Here is a 23,104-nt window from a genome sequence, read left to right as displayed (position 1 = left end):
CACGTGATAACTTATGATCCATACTATAATGTCGTTAGTAGTGCAAGCCTCCCTGGTGTCTCTGTTTTAGGGTGTGGAGGATTGATCCCCTTATGTGACAGATTAAACACAGCACCAACACCCACCATCTGAGTCCGGCTCTTAGGGTAGCCATTGATGTCTTCTATCTTCTCATTTGCTAGAAAAGAAAGACGAAACAAAAGAGAGAGAAAGAAATGAAAGAGGATATTTTCATGATGAAGTAACACATCCTTTTTGGGACTTTCCCTGCACAATGACAAGTCACATTGAAGACACCCATACAATATCTATCCAAAATCAGTAACAACTTGCCCTAACCATGGGAAGCAGCCGTGGTTTTGCACCTGATACAGTCTTAGTCAAATAGCACCACTACGGTCCTCATGTAGCTTTCACTAACCACACTCCCTCTATTCACTCCACTTAAGCACAATGAACAGTGTAGACACAATGATGACAGGCTTCGCTGCCCAACCTCTCACCCACCCTGGGAAAAACAGAGTTTCAGTCTGAAGTTGCTTTACTTTCCCTGCAGGAAAGACTGATTTTGAAGTCCCCTCCTAACCTAAAGATCCCTCCTAACCTCTCCACAATAACGATCATAGAGGCCGTGAGTTGAATTCCAGAGATGAGAGACACACTGTGACTAATCATATTATACTTATATTAGGCAGTATAATATGATAACCATGCAAAAAAACACAAGTTTGGGCCTGCCATTGGAAAGCCAATACAAAATGCATAATGATTACATGAAATCTTAAATGAGAAATAATTCCAATGGATTTGCTGATAAAAAGTTACCAATAGAGTATAAATGCTAGGGAAGTCCTTACCCACAAGCTGTATGATCTCAGCCAGTAGCACTCCATCTGTAACATCCTGCTGCAAGTCCTTGATCAGTCGCTGACGGCCCGACTTCACCAGATAATGGTTGGCCCAGTCCGTGTAAATCTGCCCAACAACAAAACACAGACATACAATTGACATACATAGAAAGAAATACAATCAATGTATAATAATCACAGACCCTACATTACTTGTTAATAAAGGCAAAGCAATAACCTGTAGATAACGCCTTCCAAATGTAATGCACAGTCAGAACACACTCGCTTTCCAAGGAGTGGTACTCACATTCCTCCAGAAACCAGGCCACTGAGCACAATGTAAATTCTGCTCTGAGAGTGAGCAATCATGTCTTTCAAAGAGTAGGAAGTACGACATCACCTATTAAGACAGAAACTCACTGGCTGAGAGCACTGGAGTGAGATGTCTGTAATCTGAGGGGTTTTGTTCATAATTTGATGTTCACTTCTGCTGCATCTCCTACATTTTAGCATCTCAGTCACTTTAAATCTGTCTGTTCTGACAGAAAACAGTGAACTGTTAGGCCCAATTATGCGATTATTATGCTTACAATACAGATTAAATCGGGAAGAAAATACTTTTGAATGACTAAACTGGACAACCACCGTGATTATTATTATTTGACCCTGCTGGTCATCTATGAACATTTGAACATCTTGACCATGTTCTGTTATAATCTCCACCCGGCACAGCCAGAAGAGGACTGGCCACCCCTCAAAGCCTGGTTCTTCTCTTGGTTTCTTCCTAGGTTCTGGCCTTTCTAGGGAGTTTTTCCTAGCCACCGTGCTTCTACACCTGCATTGCTTGCTGTTTGGGGTTTTAGGCTGGGTTTCTGTACAGCACTTTGATATATCAGCTGATGTAAGAAGGGCTATATAAATACATTTGATTTGAACTGAATAGGTGACCATAGCCGTGGGAAGTACGGGTGCTGCAGCATCCCCTGAAAAATCTGAATAATACTTCCTGCGTCTATGCAGGTGACTCAGGTTAGGTGGAATGCTCAATGTGAATTTATCCTGGCAGGGAAATATGGTTTGAATAAATGTACACCATTCAGGGTCTTTTAAAGATATTACAAAACAAATGTATTTATTGAGATCACAGCACAGGTTGCTATTTCTTTCCCTGCACAGTGTTTCTCTGATCAGCAGTAAGCTTCTGCTCGGGGATTTGCATAGAAAACATGCTGAGTGTTGAGAGTTTGACACTAACACCTCAATCTGTCTTCTACAGATAAAGCTCTCCGCTGACTTTCACGAATAAACTTTCCCACATCTCAGAACTCAACATACAGATGCTGTGTGAGCAAAGAAACACCTGCCACAAAGTGCAGCAGACGGTGAGAATATTGGAATATTCTTGATATTATATTGAATGAGCAGCACTTTGACTTGCTTATCAAAATTCCGGTTACTGTGCTAAAGATATAGCCTAGAAATTGACAGTTTTTGAAGACAGACCTGGACATACTGTATACTGAGTATACAAAACATTAAGAACAGGACATAGACTGACCAGGTGAATCCAGGTGAAAGCTATGATCCCTTATTGGTGTCACATGTTAAATCCACTTCAATCAGTGTAGATGAAGGGGAGGAGACAGGTTAAAGGATTTTAAAGCCTTGAGACAATTGAGACATTGATTATGTATGTGTGCCATTCAGAGGGTGAATGGGCAAGACAAAATATTTAAGTGCCTTTGAACAGGGTATGGTAGTAGGTGCCAGGTGCACCTGTTTGTGTCAAAAACTGCAACATTGCTGTGTTTTTTACACTCAACAGTTTCCTGTGTGTGTCAAGAATGGTCCACCACCCAAAGGACATCCAGCCAACTTGACACACCTGTGGGAAGCATTGTAGTCAACATGGGCCAGAATCCATGTAGAATGCTTTTCAACACCTTGTAGAATCCATGTCTCAACGGATTGAGGCTGTTCTGAGGGCCAAAAGGGGGTGGGGTGCAAGTCAATATTAGAAAGGTGTTCTTAATGTTTGGTATACTCAGTGTATACTACAGCTGGCAGGTGTAACAGCAAGCCAGTTAAATAGAGTCATATATCAAATGGCTGTCCCCTATCCAGCTGGGGTGTCCATTAATAAGCATTAGTCATGATTCATGTCTAACCCAATGGTCCTCCAGCTCCCTCATCTATGTTCTGTCCTGCCCATGGGCAAAACCAACACTAGGGAGCAGTGTTTCTCTCTCTGTGTGTGTGTGTGTGTGTGTGTGTGTGTGTGTGTGTGTGTGTGTGTGTGTGTGTGTGTGTGTGTAGCCAGCCCACCCCATTTGTGTCAGTGGACCAGAGGTAATCTAACTTATCATGTTACTGCCTCCCCCTCCTCTTCCTTCCTCAAGGCCACTGTATTACATTATTCATGTCCTATACACGCACATGCACGCAAGCACACACGCACACATGCACGCACGCACACATGCACACACACACACACACACACACACACACACACACACACACACACACACACACACACACACACACACACACACACACACACACACACACACACACACACACACACACACACACACACACACACACACACTGCCCCCTAATTAGGCTACATTTGATCCTGCATTTTTGCTGCATTGCAGAAAGCAATTGAGCACTAACCAGTCCACCCAACCACTGCAGGCCTAATCCAATACACACCAATCATCACAGAAATAAACACGTAGCCTAACCAGCCTGGTGGTATGGAACCCTGTATGTGGTGGGGTTTGGCTGGAAGTCAGTGTAGGCCAGCTGGATGTGTGTTTACTGTAGTAGAAGGCTGTGGTGATGCCTTAAAGGGATCTTCTCTTCCTGGTAGGACCAAACAAGATGTCGCATGCCCCACACACAATAGGCCTGCTAATCTCACTAGATTTATGCCATCCGCAGCAGGTGTGCTAGAGTTGCACATAACTAAGACATCTTCACTATACTGAATGTCAGGTACTCTATCACTTCTGATAATAAATCACTTTTTAAATGGCAATTAGACTGTGTAGAATCTAATTGGTGGAGAGGGTGAAGGTAATCAGCAGCAAGGATCCCTGCAATCTTCTTGACTAATGTGGAGACTTTCAAGGAATCACTCATCTATCATTTGTCTGGTTCACTGTGCATACAGTATTGACCATGTGCATTTTGTGCTTCCAGTCAGAACATATCTGGGATCTCAAGACAGATCTGGCAGGTGCTTGTCTAAAGTTTCACAATATGTAAAACGTTTGTAAACAGTATCATTAACTTCACCTCTGTCACGCCTTGACCGTAGAGAGCTTTCTATGTCTCTATTTTGGTTTGGTCAGGGTGTGATTTGGGTGGGCATTCTATGTTCTTTTTTCTATGATTTGTATTTCTGTGTGTTTGGCCGGGTGTGGTTCTCAATCAGAGGCAGCTGTCTATCGTTGTCTCTGATTGAGAACTATACTTAGGTTGCCTTTTCCCACCTGTCTGTGTGGGTAGTTGTCTATGTGGAGTTGCATGTCAGCACTCGTTCTATTTAGATCCACGTTCGTTTTTGTTACTTTGTTAGTTTGTTCAGTGTTCTTCTGTTATTAAAAGAAGATGTATTCATATCACGCTGCGCCTTGGTCTCCTCAATACGACGAACGTGACAGAACTACCCACCAAAAACGGACCAAGCAGCGTGGTAAGAGGGAGCAGCGGTTTTTGGAGAGATGGACATGGGAGGAAATCCTGGACGGCAAGGGACCCTGGGCACAGACGGGAGAATATCGCCGTCCTAAAGAGGAGCTGGAAGCAGCTAAGGCGGAGCGGCGACGCTACGAGGAGTTGGCTCAAAGAGGCGTGCACGAGAGGCAGCCCCAGAATTTATTTTGGGGGGGACACACGGGGAGTGTGGCAGAGTCAGGTTGGAGACCTGAGCTAACTCCCTGTGCTTACCGTGGCGAGCATGTGACTGGTCAGGCCCCGTGCTATGGGGTGATGCGCACGGTGTCCCCGGTGTGCACTCATAGCCCAGTGCGCTATATTCCAGCTCCTCGCATCCGCCGGGCTAGGGTGAGCATCCAGCCAGGAAGGATTGTGCCAGCCCTGCTCTCCAGACCTCCAGTACGTCTCTACAGCCCAGGATATCCTGCGCCGGCTCTGCGCACTGTGTCTCCAGTGCGTCTGCACAGCCCAGTGCGTCCTGTGCCTGCGCCCCGCTCGTGCAGGGCCAAAGTCACCATCCAGCCAGGACGGGTTGAGCAGGCTCTTAGCTCGAGACCTCCAGTGCGCCTCCACGGCCCAGTGTATCCAGTGCCTCAGCCAAGGCCTCCTGCATGTCTCCCCAGCCTGGTGAGTCCTGTGCCTGCTCCCAGAGCCAGGCCTCCTGTGTGTCTCTCCACTCCAGTGATGATCCATGGCAGGAAGCCTCCAGTGGTGATCCATGGCACGAAGCCTCCAGTGATGATACATGGCATGAAGCCTCCAGTGATGATCCATGGCACGAAGCCTCCAGTGATGATCCATGGCAAGAAGCCTCCAGTGATGATCCATGGCAAGAAGCCTCCAGTGGTGATCCATGGCACGAAGCCTGCAGTGATGATCCATGGCAAGAAGCCTCCAGTGATGATCCATGGCACGAAGCCTCCAGTGATGATCCATGGCAAGAAGCCTCCAGTGATGATCCATGGAAAGAAGCCTCCAGGGGTGAGACATGGCACGAAGCCTCCAACGGGAGTCTCCAGTCCGGAGCCTCCAGAGACGGCCTCCAGCCCGGAGCCTCCAGCGTCGCCCTTCAGTCAGGAGCTTCCAGCGACGCCCTTCAGTCTGGAGCTTCCAGAGGCGCCCTTCAGTCCGGAGCTTCCAGAGGCGCCCTTCAGTCCGGAGCTTCCAGAGGCGCCCTTCAGTCCGGAGCTTCCAGAGGCGCCATTCAGTCCGGAGCTTCCAGAGGCGCCCTTCAGTCTGGCACAGCACTACAGTGCAGCACTACACTACAGCACATCACAGTACTGCACAGCACAGCACAGCACAGCACATCACAGTACAGCACAGCACTACAGTACAGCACTACACTACAGCACAGCACAGTACAGCACACTACATACCACCACAGTCAGAGGCTGGTACTAAGATAGCATTGAATGAGCTGTATTCCACCATAAGCAAACAAGAAAACCCTCACCCAGAGGCGGCGCTCCCAGTAGCCGGGAACTTAAATGCAGGGAAACTTAAATCAGTTTGACCTCATTTCTATCAACATGTCAAATGTGCAACCAGAGGGAAAAGAACTCTGGACCACCTATACTCCACACACAGCTCCCTCACCCTCCATTACTTTATTTAACTAGGCAAGTCAGTTAAGAACAAATTCTTATTTTCAATGACAACAGGTTAACTGCCTTGTTCAGGGGCAGATCGACAGCTTTTTACCTTGTCAGCTCTGGGATTCGATCTTGCAACCTTTCAGTTATGTGTTCAAAACTCTAACTACTAGGCTACCTGCCACCCCTGTCCATTTGCAAATCTTACCATAATTCTATCCTCCTGATTCCTGCTTACATGCAAAAATTAAAGCAGGAAGCACCAGTGACTAGATCAATAAAAAAGTGGTCAGATGAAGCAGATGCTAAGCTACAGGACTGTTTTGCTAGCACAGACTGGAATATGTTCCGGGATTCCTCCAATGGCATTGAGGAGTACACCACATCTGTCATTGGCTTCATCAATAAGTGCATCGATGACGTCGACCCCACAGTGACCGCACGTACAGTACATACCCCAACCAGAAACCATGGATTACAGGCAGCATCCGCACTGAGCTAAAGGCTAGAGCTGCCGCTTTCAAGGAGCAGGACTCGAACCCGGAAGCTTACAAGAAATCCCGCTATGCCCTCCGACGAACCATCAAACAGGCAAAGCGCCAATACAGGACTATAATTGAGTTGTACTACACCAGCTCTGACGCTCATCTGATGTGGCAGGGCCTACAAACCATGACAGACTACAAAGGGAAGCACAGCCGCGAGCTGCCCAGTGACACGAGCCTAACGGACAAGCTAAACTACTTCTATGCTCGCTTCGAGGCAAAAAACACTGAAACATGCATGAGAGCACTAGCTGTACTGGAAGACTGTGTGATCACGCTCTCCGCAGCTGATGTGAGTAAGACCTTTAGACAGGTCAACATTCACAAGGCCGCAGGGCCAGACGGATTACCAGGACGTGTACTGCGAGCATGCGCTGACCAACTAGCAAGTGTCTTCACTGACATTTTCAACCTCTTCCTGTCCAAGTCTGTAATACCCGCATGTTTTAAGCAGACCACCATAGTGCCTGTGCCCAAGAACACTAAGGTAACCTGCTTAAATGACTACGGACCCATAGCACTCACGTCTGTAGCCATGAAATGTATTGAAAGGCTGGCCGTGGCTCACATCAACACCATCATCCCAGAAACCCTAGACCCCCTCCAATTTGCATCCGCAGATTATGCAGTCTCTATTGCACTCCGCACTGCCCTTTCCCATCTGGACAAAAGGAACACATATGTGAGAATGCTATTCATTGACAACAGCTCAGCGTTCAACACCATAGTGCCCTCAAAGCTCAACAATAAGCTAAGGACCCAGGGACTAAACACCTCCCTCTGCAACTGGATCCTGGACTTCCTGACGGGCCGCCCCCAGGTGGTAAGGGTAGGTAACAACACATCCGCGACGCTGATCCTCAACACAGGGGCCCCTCAGTGGTGCGTGCTCAGCTCCTTCCTGTACTCCCTGTTCACTCATGACTGCACGGCCAGGCACGACTCCAACACCATCATTAAATTTGCTGATGACACAACAGTGGTAGGCCTGATCACCGACAACAACAAGACAGCCTATAGGGAGGAGGTCAGAGACCTGGACCTGTGGTGCCAGGACAACAACCTCTCCCTCAACGTGATCAAGACAAAGGAGATGATTGTGGACTATAGGAAAAAGAGCTCTGAGCACGCCACCATTCTCATCGACGGGGCTGCAGTGGAGCAGGTTGAGAGGTTCAAGTTCCTTGGTGTTCACATTACTAACAAACTAACATGGTCCAAGCACACCATGACAGTCGTGAAGAGGGCACGACAAAACCTATTCCCACTCAGGAGACTGAAAAGATTTGGCATGGGTCCCAAGATCCTCAACAGGTTCTACAGTTGTACCATCGAGAGCATCCTGACTGATTCCATCACTGCCTGGTATAGCAACCGCTCGGCCTCCGACCGCAAGGCACTACAGAGGGTAGTGCAAACGGCCCAGTACATCACTGGGGCCAAGCTTCCTGCCATCCAGAACCTCTATACCAGGCGGTGTCAGAGGAAAGCCCTAGAAATTGTCAAAGACTCCAGCCACCCTAGTCATAGACTGTTTGCTCTGCTACCACACAGCAAGCGGTACCGGGGCACCAAGTCTAGGTCCAAGAGGCTTCTAAACAGCTTCTACCCTCAAGCCATAAGACTCCTGAACATCTAGTCAAATGGCTACCCGGACTATTCACATTGCCCCCCCCATCCCCTCTCTACACCACTGCCACTCTCTGTTGTCATCTATGCATAGTCACTTTAATTAACCTACATGTACATACTACCTCAACTAACCGGTGCCCCCGCACATTGACTCTGTACAGGCACCCCCCTGTATATATTGTTATTTTTTTACTGCTCCTCTTTAATTACTTGTTACTTTTATCTCTTATTCTTATCCATATTTTTTGTAACTGCACTGTCGGTTAGGGACTTGTAATTAAGCATTTCACTGTAAGGTCTACACCTGTTGTATTCGGCGCATGTGACTAATACATTTTGATTTGATTTGATTTTACACTACAGCACAGCACAGCACAGCACAGCACAGCACAGCACAGCACACTACAGTATAGTACAGTACAACACTGCAGCACAGTACAGCACTACACTACACTACAGCACTACACTACAGCACTACACTACAGCACTACACTACAGCACTACCCTACAGCACTACCCTACAGCACTACCCTACAGCACTACCCTACAGCACTACCCTACAGCACTACCCTACACTACAGCACTACACTACAGCACTACCCTACACTACAGCACTACACTACAGCACTACCCTACACTACAGCACTACCCTACACTACAGCACTACACTACAGCACTACACTACAGCACTACCCTACACTACAGCACTACACTACAGCACTACACTACAGCACTACCCTACACTACAGCACTACACTACAGCACTACCCTACACTACAGCACTACACTACAGCACTACACAGTACAGTCACTCCAAATAGAGCACTAGAGAAAACCCCCTGACCGCTGTTCACTCTGTGTAATGATAGGCTATACAGCCATGTCTTTCATCCTCTCCACCACATGAAGCACACCATCATCTACTGCTGCTGTCTGCTTGTCTGCTTGTCTGCTTGTCTGTCTGTCTGTCTGTCTGTCTGTCTGTCTGTCTGTCTGTCTGTCTGTCTGTCTGTCTGTCTGTCTGTCTGTCTGTCTGTCTGTCTGTCTGTCTGTCTGTCTGTCTGTCTGTCTGTCTGTCTGCCTGCCTATCTCTCTGCCTATCTGTCTGCCTATCTGCTTGTCTGTCAGAGGACCAGACCACCATAAAGGCCCACAACAACTGCCGTATGGTTAAAGCCTGCTGTAGTGTTCTATTTACACTGCAGACTTCAGTCAGTTACTTTCGCACAGGGACATTTCAAAGACTATGACATGAATTAGATATCATTTCAAATGAATGCCTTGTAGCAGATTTCAAAGAAACACTTCTTTGCATTTAACTCCACGTAGTAGTGACAGTGTGAAGACAGCCGATAAAGGAAGGGTTGTCGTTCCCTATCTGCATCGCTGAATGACCATCTGATTAAAGTATTAACCCCTCCCCTTTCTACTACCGTAGCCTCAAACAACATTTGACTAATGCTTTATCCTGTGACATATGTTTACAGCACCGACCACACACACACCATTCATCACTATGTGCCTTAGCCCCATTAGCCTACATCTCTCCAGTACACAGCAGCTGCTGCCGACTAAGAAATACACACAACGCCAGTAACACTGCTCAAATGCCGGTAGTGTTCGCTGTCCAACTACAGAACAGGTGCAGAGATCCCAGCTTTTATCCTAGTTTACTAATTTACTCCAAGTTTCGTCCTTTAGTCCTAGTTTACTAATTTACTCCAAGTTTCGTCCTTTAGTCCTAGTTTAAGTACGTAACCAGATAAGGTTGAGAAGAACTGTGCTCTGACCTGAGGGTCCTCTCGGTCGTCACTCCCTGTGGTTGAGAGCCTTTTGGTGGGGGTGGTCATTTCCTCCCCCCCGTCCTCTCCCCGGCGCTCTCCCTGCCGGTGAGGGGCTTTCAGGGGGCTGTGTCTGAGGTCCTGGACCTGGAATTGTTTTGTCGCTGAGGAATGGGCAGGGCGCTGTGCACCGGTTTGGGCAGTCCCGACTTCATCTTAGAGGCGACCAGAATGGCCGGCATCTTCCGCTCTTGCTTACAGAGCACGTCTCAGAAACCACTCAACACTCACATACTCACACACATACATGCAAGCACTCAGACTCTCTCTCTATCTCTTTGCTATTTTCTAAGAAGGTTGGCCAAAACGCAGGCTTACGCTCACACAGAGGCTCCACAGCTGGGGTAGGTCAGCCTGTATACACACATGTACAGCAGAAGGCTCTCCGTGGCACACACACTCACAAAAACACACACACCCACACACACACTCACACACACAGTCCAAAAGTAAACCTTTCGATGAGAACAACTCCCTCTGACAGGCTGCCAAGTCACATCCTTCTCTGGATTTGAACGAGGTTCTGGAACCATCCACAGCGATGAGCACGTTCTTCTGGGTTCCTCCCTCCACCTGTTCTGTTCCAGAGGTACAGTACAGCGTAACAGTAACTGTAGTGTTCCCTGGTCCTGGTTTAATCAGGCGCTGTTCCCACATCAATCCCTCAATGCGTGAAAAAGGAAAGCCTTGTCTCAGAGTCTGTCCAATAGCAGAGAGAAGAAGAAACCAGTCTCTGAGTCTGTCTCTCTCTCTCTCTCTCTCTCTCTCTGTGTGTGTGTGTGTGTGTGTGTGTAAGGAGAGCACACTGATAATGTGAAGTGGGAGAGGAGCCCTATCTAACACTATTACAGTGTGTTGTTCTAACTAGCCCAGTGCCAAGACTGTTGTATAAAGGAGAGGCGTGCTGGGTTGGTTCTGCTGATCTCTGCAGCAGGGGAGGGGCTCCAGTACTGGTGCCCCCCTCCCTGGGTTTTATATTATGTTTCCCACAGCTTTGAACTCAACTGTTAACACCCCAGTGCCAGAACAGTAACCCAATAACTTAAATATTGATGTGTATAAGGATGAATATGACATTGTCAAGTGCTTTTCTATGTTCTTTGTAAGTCTGTACAGTTGATTCTGTGTCATGTAAACTTTAGTCAGCAGACTGAGCCTGGGAGATGTGTTATTATTCAGAGCCAGCCCTGACAGAAGCTTTGTGAGGTTTCAAATAGTGCTGCAGCCAGCAGTTCCTCCAGCCGGTGGATTGAACCCTATAATCCCTGTGGGTGCAAGTCCAACAGAACTTTCTCTACTGCCGTGTGTCAACACAAACCATGAGCTTTTCATACTCCTCTAAAAGGACACTCTATCCTCCCTGCCTGTGAAAGCAAAGGTCACGCTAATCGAAGGTCATATAACCTGGAGAAACCACAGGCTAATCGCTAATCCACTGGACAATCTGGTAACCCAAAGACCCCTGTATTAATGGTCAGTGACACTCATAGGCTTACCAGTGACTATGTACTGTACAGCAGTCAACCTTCCACTCAGTTCTCTCATTCACTGTCATCTGTATTCTGTACAGACCTAGCTACTGTAGGTTGCCTTTGTTTCTATCCGACACACCTTGCTGAAAAACAACTTCCATATTGATTGAAAAGCATGTGTATTGATCGTACAGTGCATAATATAAATGAATGTGCTTTAGAGGTCTATGTGTGCATGCTACTACAATGTTGACGTATGTGACTGCCTCGTCAGGTGAGGTGAAGGCCTCATCCCCACTGTGTGTGTTTATGTTCGTGACGACTCAAACCTTCTGTCACGATCGTCTTGCTGTGAGAGATTGGACAAAGGCGCAGCGTGTGCAAAATACATCTTCTTTATTTTAAGAAGAGAGAAAAAAACAAACAAGAAACGAACAACTAATCACGAACTAACAAAATAACAAAACTGACGACCGTGAAGCTATAAAGACAGATAGTGCTGACACAAACACTACACATAGACAATTACCCACAACCAGCTAAAGCCTATGGCTGCCTTAAATATGGCTCCCAATCAGAGACAACAATAACCAGCTGTCTCTAATTGAGAACCAATTCAGGCAACCATAGACTTTCCTAGACACCTACACTGAACACTAAACCATCTACTCTACTTAACCCCCTAAAGCATACAACACCCTAGACAATACAAAAACACATACTTCACCATGTCACACCCTGACCTAACATAAATAATAATGAAAACAAAGATAACTAAGGCCAGGGTGTGACATAACCCCCCCCTTAAGGTGCGAACTCCGGGCGCACCAGCATAAAGTCTAGGGGAGGGTCTGGGTGGGCGTCTGTCCACGGTGGCGGCTCTGGTACTGGTCGTGGTCCCCACCCCACCATAGTCACTACCCGCTTTCGTAGCCTCCTCCAAATGACCACCCTCCAACTTAACCCCACTGGATTAAGGGGCAGCACCGGACTAAGTGGCAGCACCGGACTAAGGGGCAGCACCGGGATAAGGGGCAGCACCGGGATAAGGGGCAGCACCGGGATAAGGGGCAGCACCGGACTAAGGGGCAGCACCGGGATAAGGGGCAGCACCGGACTAAGGGGCAGCACCGGACTAAGGGGCAGCACCGGACTAAGGGGCAGCACCGGACTAAGGGGCAGCACCGGACTAAGGGGCAGCACCGGACTGAATGGCGGATCCTGGCTGGCTGGCTCTGGCGGATCCTGGCTGGCTGGCGGATCCTGGCTGGACGGCTCTGGCGGATCCTGGCTGGACGGCTCTGGCGGATCCTGGCTGGACGGCTCTGGCGGATCCTGGCTGGACGGCTCATGGCTGGCTGACGGATCTGGCTGCTCATGGCTGGCTGACGGATCTGGCTGCTCATGGCTGGCTGACGGATCTGGCTGCTCATGGCTGGCTGACGGATCTGGCTGCTCATGGCTGGCTGACGGATCTGGCTGCTCATGGCTGGCTGACGGATCTGGCTGATCCTGTCTGGCGGAAGGCTCTGGCTGATCCTGTCTGGCGGAAGGCTCTGGCTGATCCTGTCTGGCGGAAGGCTCTAGCGGCTCCTGTCTGGCGGAAGGCTCTAGCGGCTCCTGTCTGGCGGACGGCTCTGAAGGCTCAAGGCAGACGGGCGGCTTTGCAGGCTCAGTACAGACGGGCGGCTTTGAATACTCAGTACAGACGGGCAGTTCATGCGGCGCTTGGCAGACGGACAGTTCAGGCGCCGTTGGGCAGACGGGCAGTTCAGGCGCCGTTGGGCAGACGGGCAGTTCAGGCGCCGTTGGGCAGACGGGCAGTTCAGGCGCCGTTGGGCAGACGGGCAGTTCAGGCGCCGTTGGGCAGACGGGCAGTTCAGGCGCCGTTGGGCAGACGGCAGACTCTGGCCGGCTGAGACGCACTGTAGGCCTGGTGCGTGGTGCCGGAACTGGAGGTACCGGGCTGAGGACACGCATCTCAGGGCTAGTGCGGGGAGAAGGAACAGGGTATGCTGGACCCTGGGGACGCACATTAGGCCTAGTGCGTGGTGCCGGAACTGGTGGTACCGGGCTGAGGACACGCATCTCAGGGCTAGTGCGGGGAGCAGCAACAGGACGCACAGGACTCTGGGGACACACAGGAGGCTTGGTGCGTGGTGTAGGCACTGGTGGTAAAGGGCTGGAGACACGCACCATAGAGCTAGTGCGTGGAGGAGGCACAGGGCTCTGAAGACGCACAGGAAGCGTGGTGCGTGGTGTAGGCACTGGTGGTACTGGGCTGGAGCGGGGAGGTGGCGCCGGAAATACCGGACCGTGCAGGCGTACTGGCTCCCTTGAGCACTGAGCCTGTCCAACCTTACCTGGTTGTATGCTCCCCGTCGCCCGACCAGTGCGGGGAGGTGGAATAACCCGCACCGGGCTATGTAGGCGAACCGGGGACACCATGCGTAAGGCTGGTGCCATGTAAGCCGGCCCGAGGAGACGCACTGGTGGCCAGATGCGTTGGGCCGGCTTCATGACATCCGGCTCAACGCTCAATCTAGCCCGGCCGATACGTGGAGCTGGAATGTACCGAACCGGGCTATGCACGCGTACAGGAGACACCATGCGCTCTACTGCGTAACACGGTGTCTGCCCGTACTCTCGCTCTCCACGGTAAGTACAGGGAGTAGGCGCAGGTCTCCTACCTGACTTCGCCACACTCCCTTTAAGGCCCCCCCCAAGAAATTTTTGGGTTGTACTCACGGGCTTCCAGCCTTGCTTCCGTGCTGCCTCCTCATATCGCCTCCTCTCGGCTTTAGCTGCCTCCAGCTCTTCACGAGGGAGGCGATATTCTCCCGGTTGTGCCCAAGGTCCCTTACCATCCAGTATCTCCTCCCATGTCCATGAATCCTGTGTAGGTGGGTCCTGTTGCCGCTTGACACGCCGCTTGGTCCTAGATTGGTGGGTAATTCTGTCACGATCGTCTTGCTGTGAGAGATTGGACCAAGGCGCAGCGTGTGCAAAATACATCTTCTTTATTTTAAGAAGAGAGAAAAAAACAAACAAGAAACGAACAACTAATCACGAACTAACAAAATAACAAAACTGACGACCGTGAAGCTATAAAGACAGATAGTGCTGACACAAACACTACACATAGACAATTACCCACAACCAGCTAAAGCCTATGGCTGCCTTAAATATGGCTCCCAATCAGAGACAACAATAACCAGCTGTCTCTAATTGAGAACCAATTCAGGCAACCATAGACTTTCCTAGACACCTACACTGAACACTAAACCATCTACTCTACTTAACCCCCTAAAGCATACAACACCCTAGACAATACAAAAACACATACTTCACCATGTCACACCCTGACCTAACATAAATAATAATGAAAACAAAGATAACTAAGGCCAGGGTGTGACACCTTCACCTGATCACCCGGGTGACAGTGACCCACTGTGTTGTGACGTCTCTGATAGGGTCTTATAAAACTGTTACCAACATATTAAAAATAACAACGAATTACATATTTTCATTAAAACATTATTTTGATACTGTAAATAAATTCATACAATTCCACCAGAAGATATAGTCCGGACAAAAATCTGTTTCTACAGACGCCACCCAGTTGTTAATTATTTTTTGCATAGCTGCTATGCAAAAGGACTGGTCGTCCGTTCTAAACAAAATGGTTACTATGCAGGTTGGTTAACGCTCTTGTCACTTGCAAACTAGCTAGCCAACTTCAGCTAACTAAGTCACGTCAAATATTGAACTTGGAATGACAGTAGACCAGCGGCATTTAGGTTGGAACGCTGCTCATCCATTCAGCATCCAGGATCCAAACAACCAGTTTTATAAAGTCTATTACAGGAGATAAACAGATTGAGGAGTATATTTTATTATTTTGATTTATCAGGGGGTGCTGCAGCACCCACAGCACCCCTACTTCCAGCAGCCATGCCAGTATATATGGTATTCATGGGATATCGCCCAAGACTAGTAGATTGAATGTCCCAGAATGACAATCAACCCGATTAGAAATTATGGACCACTCCTCTGACCACATCAGAGTGACTTATTCCATTCCTGAGAGAGAGAGAGAGATGGGGGGGGGGGGGCGAGATAAGCCGCTTCCAGATGGTCTCTGGGCACCTGCTCAAATCTAACCAACAACATACTGCGCTGTACTGGGCCAGACCCATTGGGTTGTTGGCCTGGTGATAACATTGGGCGCTAAAGACTGCAGGACATCAGAAGGTTTTAAATCCTGAACCCTCTCATCCTTCTATGTGCCACAACACAGGGGTAGGAAGATCCAGTCACCTCAATTCTGCCAGCCAATGAGTTTAGAATAACGGACAGGTGGATGCTACAAAACCACCAACCTGTCCGTCGATGTGAGTGAGCACTACAGCCAAAATCCTTTGTATGCAGCTGAGAGCTGAATTAATTAGCTCAAGGAAAGCTGAGTGAATGCATGTGTGTGAATGTCTTCACAAGCATGTGTGTGTAGCCTAAGTGTGGCTGTCTGTGGCTGTCTGTGAATATGTTTAATCTGTGAAGCCCTATTGACCTCTCTGGCGTTGGAGGGTCTGCAGTGATAGCAGTACTATCACTCTGGCTGTATCCTGTTCTGAGTGGGCCGTACAGCAGACAGGGTGGATGCCTACTGGGTGGTGAACCAGCAGGCAGCACTCCGCCACGCCACCCTGGCCACCCTCCTCCCCTTCTGCTGTCTATATCACAACAGCACAACCTGCCAGCGATAAAACAGACACATATTATCCTCTGATGATATTACGCAGACAGAGGCCCAAATTAACGTAGTGATCAGTGGCAACAGACAAAGACCAGATAAGGAGTACAACAGGACAAGAAAGGGTTACAGAGCATTTCTTTGTTAAGCACACAAGCTTTCTGCCACAATAGTGTCTGCAGCTTTGTAAAAGAGTAAATGAATAACAGAGTCTACTGGTCCCACTCACACAGAACTAACCTACGTCTTTACCTCTTTCTCCTCTCTCTTTCAAGATGAAATCCTGCAAGTAGTGATTTTCCCATTCCTCACTTCCCTCATCAACTCGTCCCTGGTTGTGTTCCCTCTGACTTCAAAATGACCAGAGCCGCTCCCTTCCCCAAGAAACCAACACTCGACCCCTCAGATGTAAAAAACTACAGACCAGCATCCCTTCTTTCTTTTCTTTCCAAAACACTCTTTCTATCTCTCTCAGAACGATTTTCTTGATTCTTACCAGTCAGGCTTCAAGACGGGTCACTCAACTGAGACTGCTCTCCGCACTGCCAAAGCTGACTCTCTCCTCTGTACTCATCCTCCTAGATCTATCCTCTGCCTTCGACACCATGAACCATCAGATCTTCCTCTCCACCCTCTCAGGGCTGGGCGTCTCAGGCTCTGCACACTCCTGGATTGCATCCTATCTGGCAGGTCGCTCCTACTAGGTGACATGGAGAGGATCTGGTCTGCACCACGTACTCTCACTACTGTCCCCCAGGGTCTCGGTTCTGGGTCCTCTCCTCTTCTCTCTATACACCAAGTCACTTGGCTCCGTCATATCCTCACATGGTCTCTCCTATCCTTGCTATTTGGATGACAGCTACTTTTTTCCTTCTGACACCCAGGTAGCGACACACATCTCTGTGTGCCTGGCAAACATCTCAGCTTGGATGTCCGCCCACCACATCAAGCTCAACCTCGACAAGACGGAGCTGCTCTTCCTCCCGGGAAAGGTCTGCCTGCTCAAAGACCTCTCCATCACAGTTGACAACTCCATGGTGTCCCCATCCCAGAGTGCAAAGAACCATGGCGTGACCCTGGACAACACCCGGGCGTTCTTTGAAAACATCAAAGCAGTGACTCGCTCCTGCAGGTTCATGCTCTTCAACATCCATAGAGTATGACAATACCTCACACAGCAAGAGGCGCAGGTCTTAATCCAGGAACTTGTCATCTCCTATCTAGACTACTGCAACTTGCTGTTGGCTGTGCTCCCTGCTTGTGCCATTAAACCCTTGCATCTTGTCCAGAACGTCGCAGCCCACCTGGTGTTCAACCTTCCCAAGTTCTCCAATGTCACCCCATTCCTCTGCACACTCTACTGGCTTTCAGTCGAAGCTCACATCCACTACAAATCATGGTACTTGCCTAATGAACAGCAAGAGGAACTGCCCCTCCCTACCTTCAGGCTATGCTCAAACCCTACACCCCAACCCTAGTATTTAGTTCTGCCACATTTGGTCTCTTGGCACTCCTTTTTTCGTCCCTACTAGCACTGACTTTGCTGATAGCTACTTTATTGTATTTGTGACCCGTTTCAGGAAACTAGGCGTATGTCACGGGTCACTACTTCACACGAGAGCCATTTCAACTTAATTTTTTAATTTTCATCAAAATGCATTTTTGGCAGAAATGCCTTCTGGAACATGTAAACTTTAATGTGCCTTAATAACGAACTTGTATGCCATCTGTAAATATGAATCAAATTGTTAAATTATTAGCCTAGTTGGTTTAGCCACAGAAAAAGAGGGCAACCTTCCCACTAGATAATGAGATAATGAGTTGGCTGGACATGCCGAGAGAAGAGTTTGGATTGGTCTGCAATATAGCACGCTTCTGTCTATTTGAACTGGTCAGGATGTGTAGGTAATCCTGTCTAACGCTGCTTTTTTAAATTAAATATATTGCTTAGTAGAACTGCATAAGTGTTTCTCTCCACTTTCTGGAGGACTGAGTTTTGAAATCAGTGGAATTAGAGTATGATAGTTAAGGAGATGGAGAAAACACCTGTCTCCAGAGTACATCTTCAAACTAAGGGCAACCATGGCATCCGTGACAGGGATAAGTGTCTAACCATGATGTATAGGGGTAAGATAGTCTAGCTAGCTACATTTTCACATATTACATGTTTGTAATTTTGACAAAGTCGTTTTCATTTCAAGTTAAAGTGGCTTGCTAGCTAATGTTACGTGTATGATCTTATTATTCGTATCTCAGAGCCATTTGCTTGGCTAGTTATAGCGTAATGTTAGCTAGCTAACATTGAATCTGGTTGGTTAGCTACCTGCAGATTCATGCAGGGTAGTAACGTCATGAGTTGGGATTATGGTTCATTGTTTACCTAGCTAGCTAGCTACATGTTTTAACAAAAAACTCCACTATGCAAGTAACCATTTCGGGTGCGTTCGTAAATTCTGTAAAGTCTGGCCATCTACTCCGATTTCAAAGCACTCTTGTCTGAGTGTGCCAGAGCGCAGAATAACTGAGGAATTTTCAAACATTCAACACCCGTGTCGGTAAACGTTGGCAAAAAAGCATAATTAAATTGTTGCAAGCAGCAAAGTTACAGTCACCAGCGCTCTGGATAACATAAAAACAGCCTAACCAGCTCTGCTAGGGCGAGTAAAATGGTCAGAGTGGGGTGTTCTCTCATTTGTGTCTGGAAGAAGCTAGCAAGCTAGCCAATGTATAGCCAGTTAGCTTGTGTGCTTGACTGCCGTTGTGAGGTCAGAACACTCGGATCAACCCTACTCCTCGGCCAGAGCGTCCAGTGTGCGCTCTGAACGCTCCGAGAGCGAAACGCACTGGATTTACAAACGGACAATCTGACAGCACAGTTACAGTCACCAACACTCTGGATAACATAAAAACAGCCTAACCAGCTCTGCTAGGGCGAGTAATGTTCAGTGAGCTGTTCTCTCATTTGTAGCTAGCAAGTTAGCCAGTTAGCTTGGGTGCTTGACTGGTGTTGTTAGTACAGAGCCCCCGGATCAACCCTTAAAGAGATGGGTCGGGCTAAAGCTTAAGAGGGTGTGAACAATTCAACATTCAAAGGCCATTTTTTCAAAAGTGAGGTTACAAGTTGAACAACTTTCAAAGCAGAATTACTTTCCCATTGTTCCTCAAATGCAGTGTATGATATACCATTTTGTAACTCTGTGTCTCTGCTTTAATCCATGTAACAATTTCTAATTTTGCTACATAAGAATGAATCAAGGCGGTCGGTCACATTTGACTGAGAGATATGTGTTTGTCCTTCCTAGCTATCTTAAGATAAGTCGCTCGGGATAAGAGCGTCTGTTAAATTACTAAAATGTATACTGAACAAAAATATAAATGCAACATGTAAAGTGTTGGTCCCATGTTTCATGAGCTGAAATAAAAGATGGCAGAAATGTTCGATTAGCACAAAAAGCTTATTTATCTCTGATTTTGAGCACAAATGTGTTTATATCTCTGTTAGTGAGTATTTCTCGTTTGCCAAGAAAATCCATCCACCATGACAGAATGATCATTACACAGGTGCACCTTGTGCTGGGGACAATAAAAGGTCACTTTAAAATGTGCAGTTTTGTCACACAACACAATGCCACGATGTCTCAAGCTTTGGGGGAGCTTGCAATTGGCATGCTGACTGCAGGAATGTCCACCAGAACGTTTGCCAGAGAATTGATTGTTCATTTTTCTACCATAAGCCGCCTCCAACGTCGTTTTAGAAAATTTGGCAGTACGTTTAACCGGCCTCACAACCGCAGACCACGTGTAACCACTCCAGCCCACATCCGGCTTCTTCACCTGTGGAGTTGTTTTAGACCAGCCACTCGGACAGCTGATGAAACTGAGGAGTATTTCTGTCTGTAATAAAGCCATTTGGGGAAAAACGTATTCTGATTGGCTGGTCCTGGCTCCCAAGTGGGTGGGCCTATGTCCTCCCAGGCTCACCCATGGCTGCGCCCCTGCCCAGTCATGTGAAATCCATAGATTAGGGCCTAATTAATGAATTTAAATTTACTGAATTCCTTATAAGAACTGTAACTCAGTAAAATCTTTGAAATTGTTGCATGTTGCATTTATATTTGTATTCAGTATAAATGTAAATAGAGGGGAAATCAAATTGACTCTGTGAATGTGGCACATTAACCCCTACACACTTGATTTGGCTGCAACTCCACATCTGAACTTAAATAACTTTTTTTTTGCTGGATGGTTGGAAGGTCAACATCAATCAGACTACATCAGAAATGAAAGGGCCTATGCCAACCTTACTCTTACAATAAGTGCCATGGGATCTTTAGCCCTCAGCCCTGGTGAGTCCCACTTCCACCATGGCATTTTGGGTTTTAAACGCTGTAAAAAGGCAGCAGATGGCACCCTGGCAACACTGTTTATTCCACTTTCATGAAAATCCCATGATTAGATTACAAGCTGAGTGCCCAGTCAGCAAACAATCCCCTTAAGGGCTTAGGTGGCAGCAGGGCAGGATGGCGCTACCACTATTGCGTCAGTAAGCCAGGGCTCTCTGTCGCCTCCACAGTTCATCTCCTCTCTGATGGGCATCTACACACCACCGCATAGTCACATTGCCACTGGCAGGGGGGAATGTGAGGAAGTCGGTATCCATTGGCAATATCTTGGGTTAATGGCTCCAGTCTTTTACCATTAACCAGAATTTTGTATTATTGCAGTTTTACAGACTATATTTTATTTTACTAGGTAAGTTGACTGAGAATAGTTACAGGGGAGAAGAGGGGGGATGAAGGAGCCAATTGGAAGCTGGGGTTAAAAACCTTACTCTTACAATAAGTGCCATGGGATCTTTAGTGATCACAGAGAGTCAGGACACCCATTTAACGTCCCATCCAAAACACGACACCTTAGACAGGCCAATGTTCCCAATCGCTGCCCTGGGGAATTGAAATAGATGCCAAGATTTATAGGCTGAGATTGTGGAACTGTAGGTAACCTCCTGTCCCGCCCACTGGAACCACTGGAAAGATCCGTAACACACGTTCTTTACCTCTACTTTATGCAAAACCATTGTGGCCACCCTGCCTTCACATTTCTTACTGTCAATTGTGAATGATAATTCTTCAAGTTTTAATGGTGAAACGTCAATGCAGCATCTGCATGCTAACATAGATTGTCCGTAAAGTAGAGAATCCTGCACATCTGGACCTTAGCTGTCGGGAAGAAAGGCAAAGAAAAATTGCATCCGTAGCCATTCTGATATTTGCTGCTCAGTTTCAGAAGCTCTTTAACAAGAGATGCTAGACGAGATAGATGACGTGAACACCAGACCATCTATGATCTTCACAGATGAGAGACTGACCAGAGAAAATCTGAGAGAAAGGACAGAACTGTGAAATCTTTTGGAGGAAAGAATGTTCCAGATCTTGGACCTTGGTCTTTGCTACTCATAGAGGACAGACTGGGTCAGAGAAGGTGACACTCAGATATCCCCTCTTCTCTACCCCACAGGAAAAGCCAGTCCAAGATTCTGAGGGGCTGAGCTGAGAAGCTTTAAATATATCACTCTATCAATAACATATGTTGCTAAATTGATTGATCCACGAGCCATAATTTCATGCCAAGAGAATGGTCTCCTTTCATTGAGCCAGTCTGCTGCACTTCCCATCATAAATCCATAAATGAGTCTCAGTGGTTGAAGAGAGATCAGACTTATTGAGATGAGCTAATATGGCTGTATTTAATCATCATATTAAACTCAATTAATGGAGTAAGAGCCTGGTAAATTATGAGCAAAGTGACATCCCTACTCCTCTTCCCGCTGAAACAAAGCACAGTATTTAACACCATTATGTCTGACATCTTACAGACTGATGGAGATGTATAACTAAATGGTCTAGATAAAGCCAAGCACACATCTGTCCCTCTCTGGCAGAGGTCCAGGGCTTTGATTGGGCTGAAGAGCTTAGGAGGAGGAGCCTTCAAGTCATACCTGATACAGAAGACAGAGCATCACTACCACATCATTCTAGTCATATACAGAGAGATTAATGTCTGAATGGAGGCTTCAAGTAGGTACAGTAGGCGATAAGCACAGAGCACGTTCACTGGAGGGAAAGCACACCTTATTGTACACCACCTGTTCTGTATCCTCCAACACCTCAATCCACTTACAGACCTCACATATCAACATCACTGCCACAGCAGAGTGATGTACTACAGGGATAGGGCAGCAGCAGACCTGAATTGTAAACAGCCTCCACAAGCTGTTTTCAACATTAAGTGGCTTACATGTCTAATATTAAACATTGTGAGCATCCAATTACAGTGCATTCGAAAGGTATTCAGACCCCTTGACTTTTTCCACATTTTGTTACGTTACAGCCTTATTCTAAAATGAATTAAATTGTTATTTTTTTCTCATAAATCTGCACACAATACCACCTAATGACAAAGGAAAAACATGTTTTTAGAAATGTTTGCAAATTCATTACAAATAAAAACTAAAATATCAGAGTATTCAGACCCTTTATTCAGTATTTTGTTGAAGCACCTTTGGCAGCATTTACAGACTCAAGTCTTCATGGGTATGACGCTACAAGCTTGGCACACCTGTATTTGGGGCATTTCTCCCATTATTTTCTGCAGATTCTCTCAAGCTCTGTCAGGTTGGATGGGGAGCGTCG

The 23,104-nt window shown here is 47.3% G+C and overlaps 1 protein-coding gene and 1 pseudogene across 1 annotated transcript; one reads left to right on the top strand and one right to left on the bottom strand.

Annotated features, from left to right (window-relative positions):
• Nucleotides 1–23: 23 nt before the first annotated feature.
• On the bottom strand, nucleotides 24–10,573 carry LOC120065868 (neuron navigator 2-like). The gene is made up of 3 exons (XM_039016912.1): nucleotides 10,137–10,573; nucleotides 858–975; nucleotides 24–178 (listed from the first exon to the last, which is right to left on the bottom strand). The coding sequence occupies exons 1-3, from the start codon at nucleotides 10,194–10,196 to the stop codon at nucleotides 24–26; spliced, it is 333 nt and encodes a 110-aa protein (XP_038872840.1). The 5' UTR covers nucleotides 10,197–10,573.
• Nucleotides 10,574–11,905: 1,332 nt separating this feature from the next.
• LOC120065867 lies at nucleotides 11,906–21,965 on the top strand (annotated as a pseudogene).
• Nucleotides 21,966–23,104: the final 1,139 nt, after the last annotated feature.

This window comes from Salvelinus namaycush, chromosome 21, assembly GCF_016432855.1.
Source record: "Salvelinus namaycush isolate Seneca chromosome 21, SaNama_1.0, whole genome shotgun sequence".
Lineage (NCBI taxonomy): Eukaryota > Metazoa > Chordata > Actinopteri > Salmoniformes > Salmonidae > Salvelinus > Salvelinus namaycush.
Note: the sequence above shows the minus strand (reverse complement) of the source record. Positions and strands in the feature narration are given on the sequence as shown.

Coding starts and splice junctions, on each gene's coding strand:
- LOC120065868 (XM_039016912.1), bottom strand. CDS start 10,196: ATGACCACCCCCACCAAAAGGCTCTCAACCACAGGGAGTGACGACCGA. Junction 976..10,136: donor ACGACCGAGAGGACCCTCAG/GTCAGAGCACAG, acceptor GTTGTTGGGCAG/ATTTACACGGACTGGGCCAA. Junction 179..857: donor TGAGATCATACAGCTTGTGG/GTAAGGACTTCC, acceptor TTTCTTTTCTAG/CAAATGAGAAGATAGAAGAC.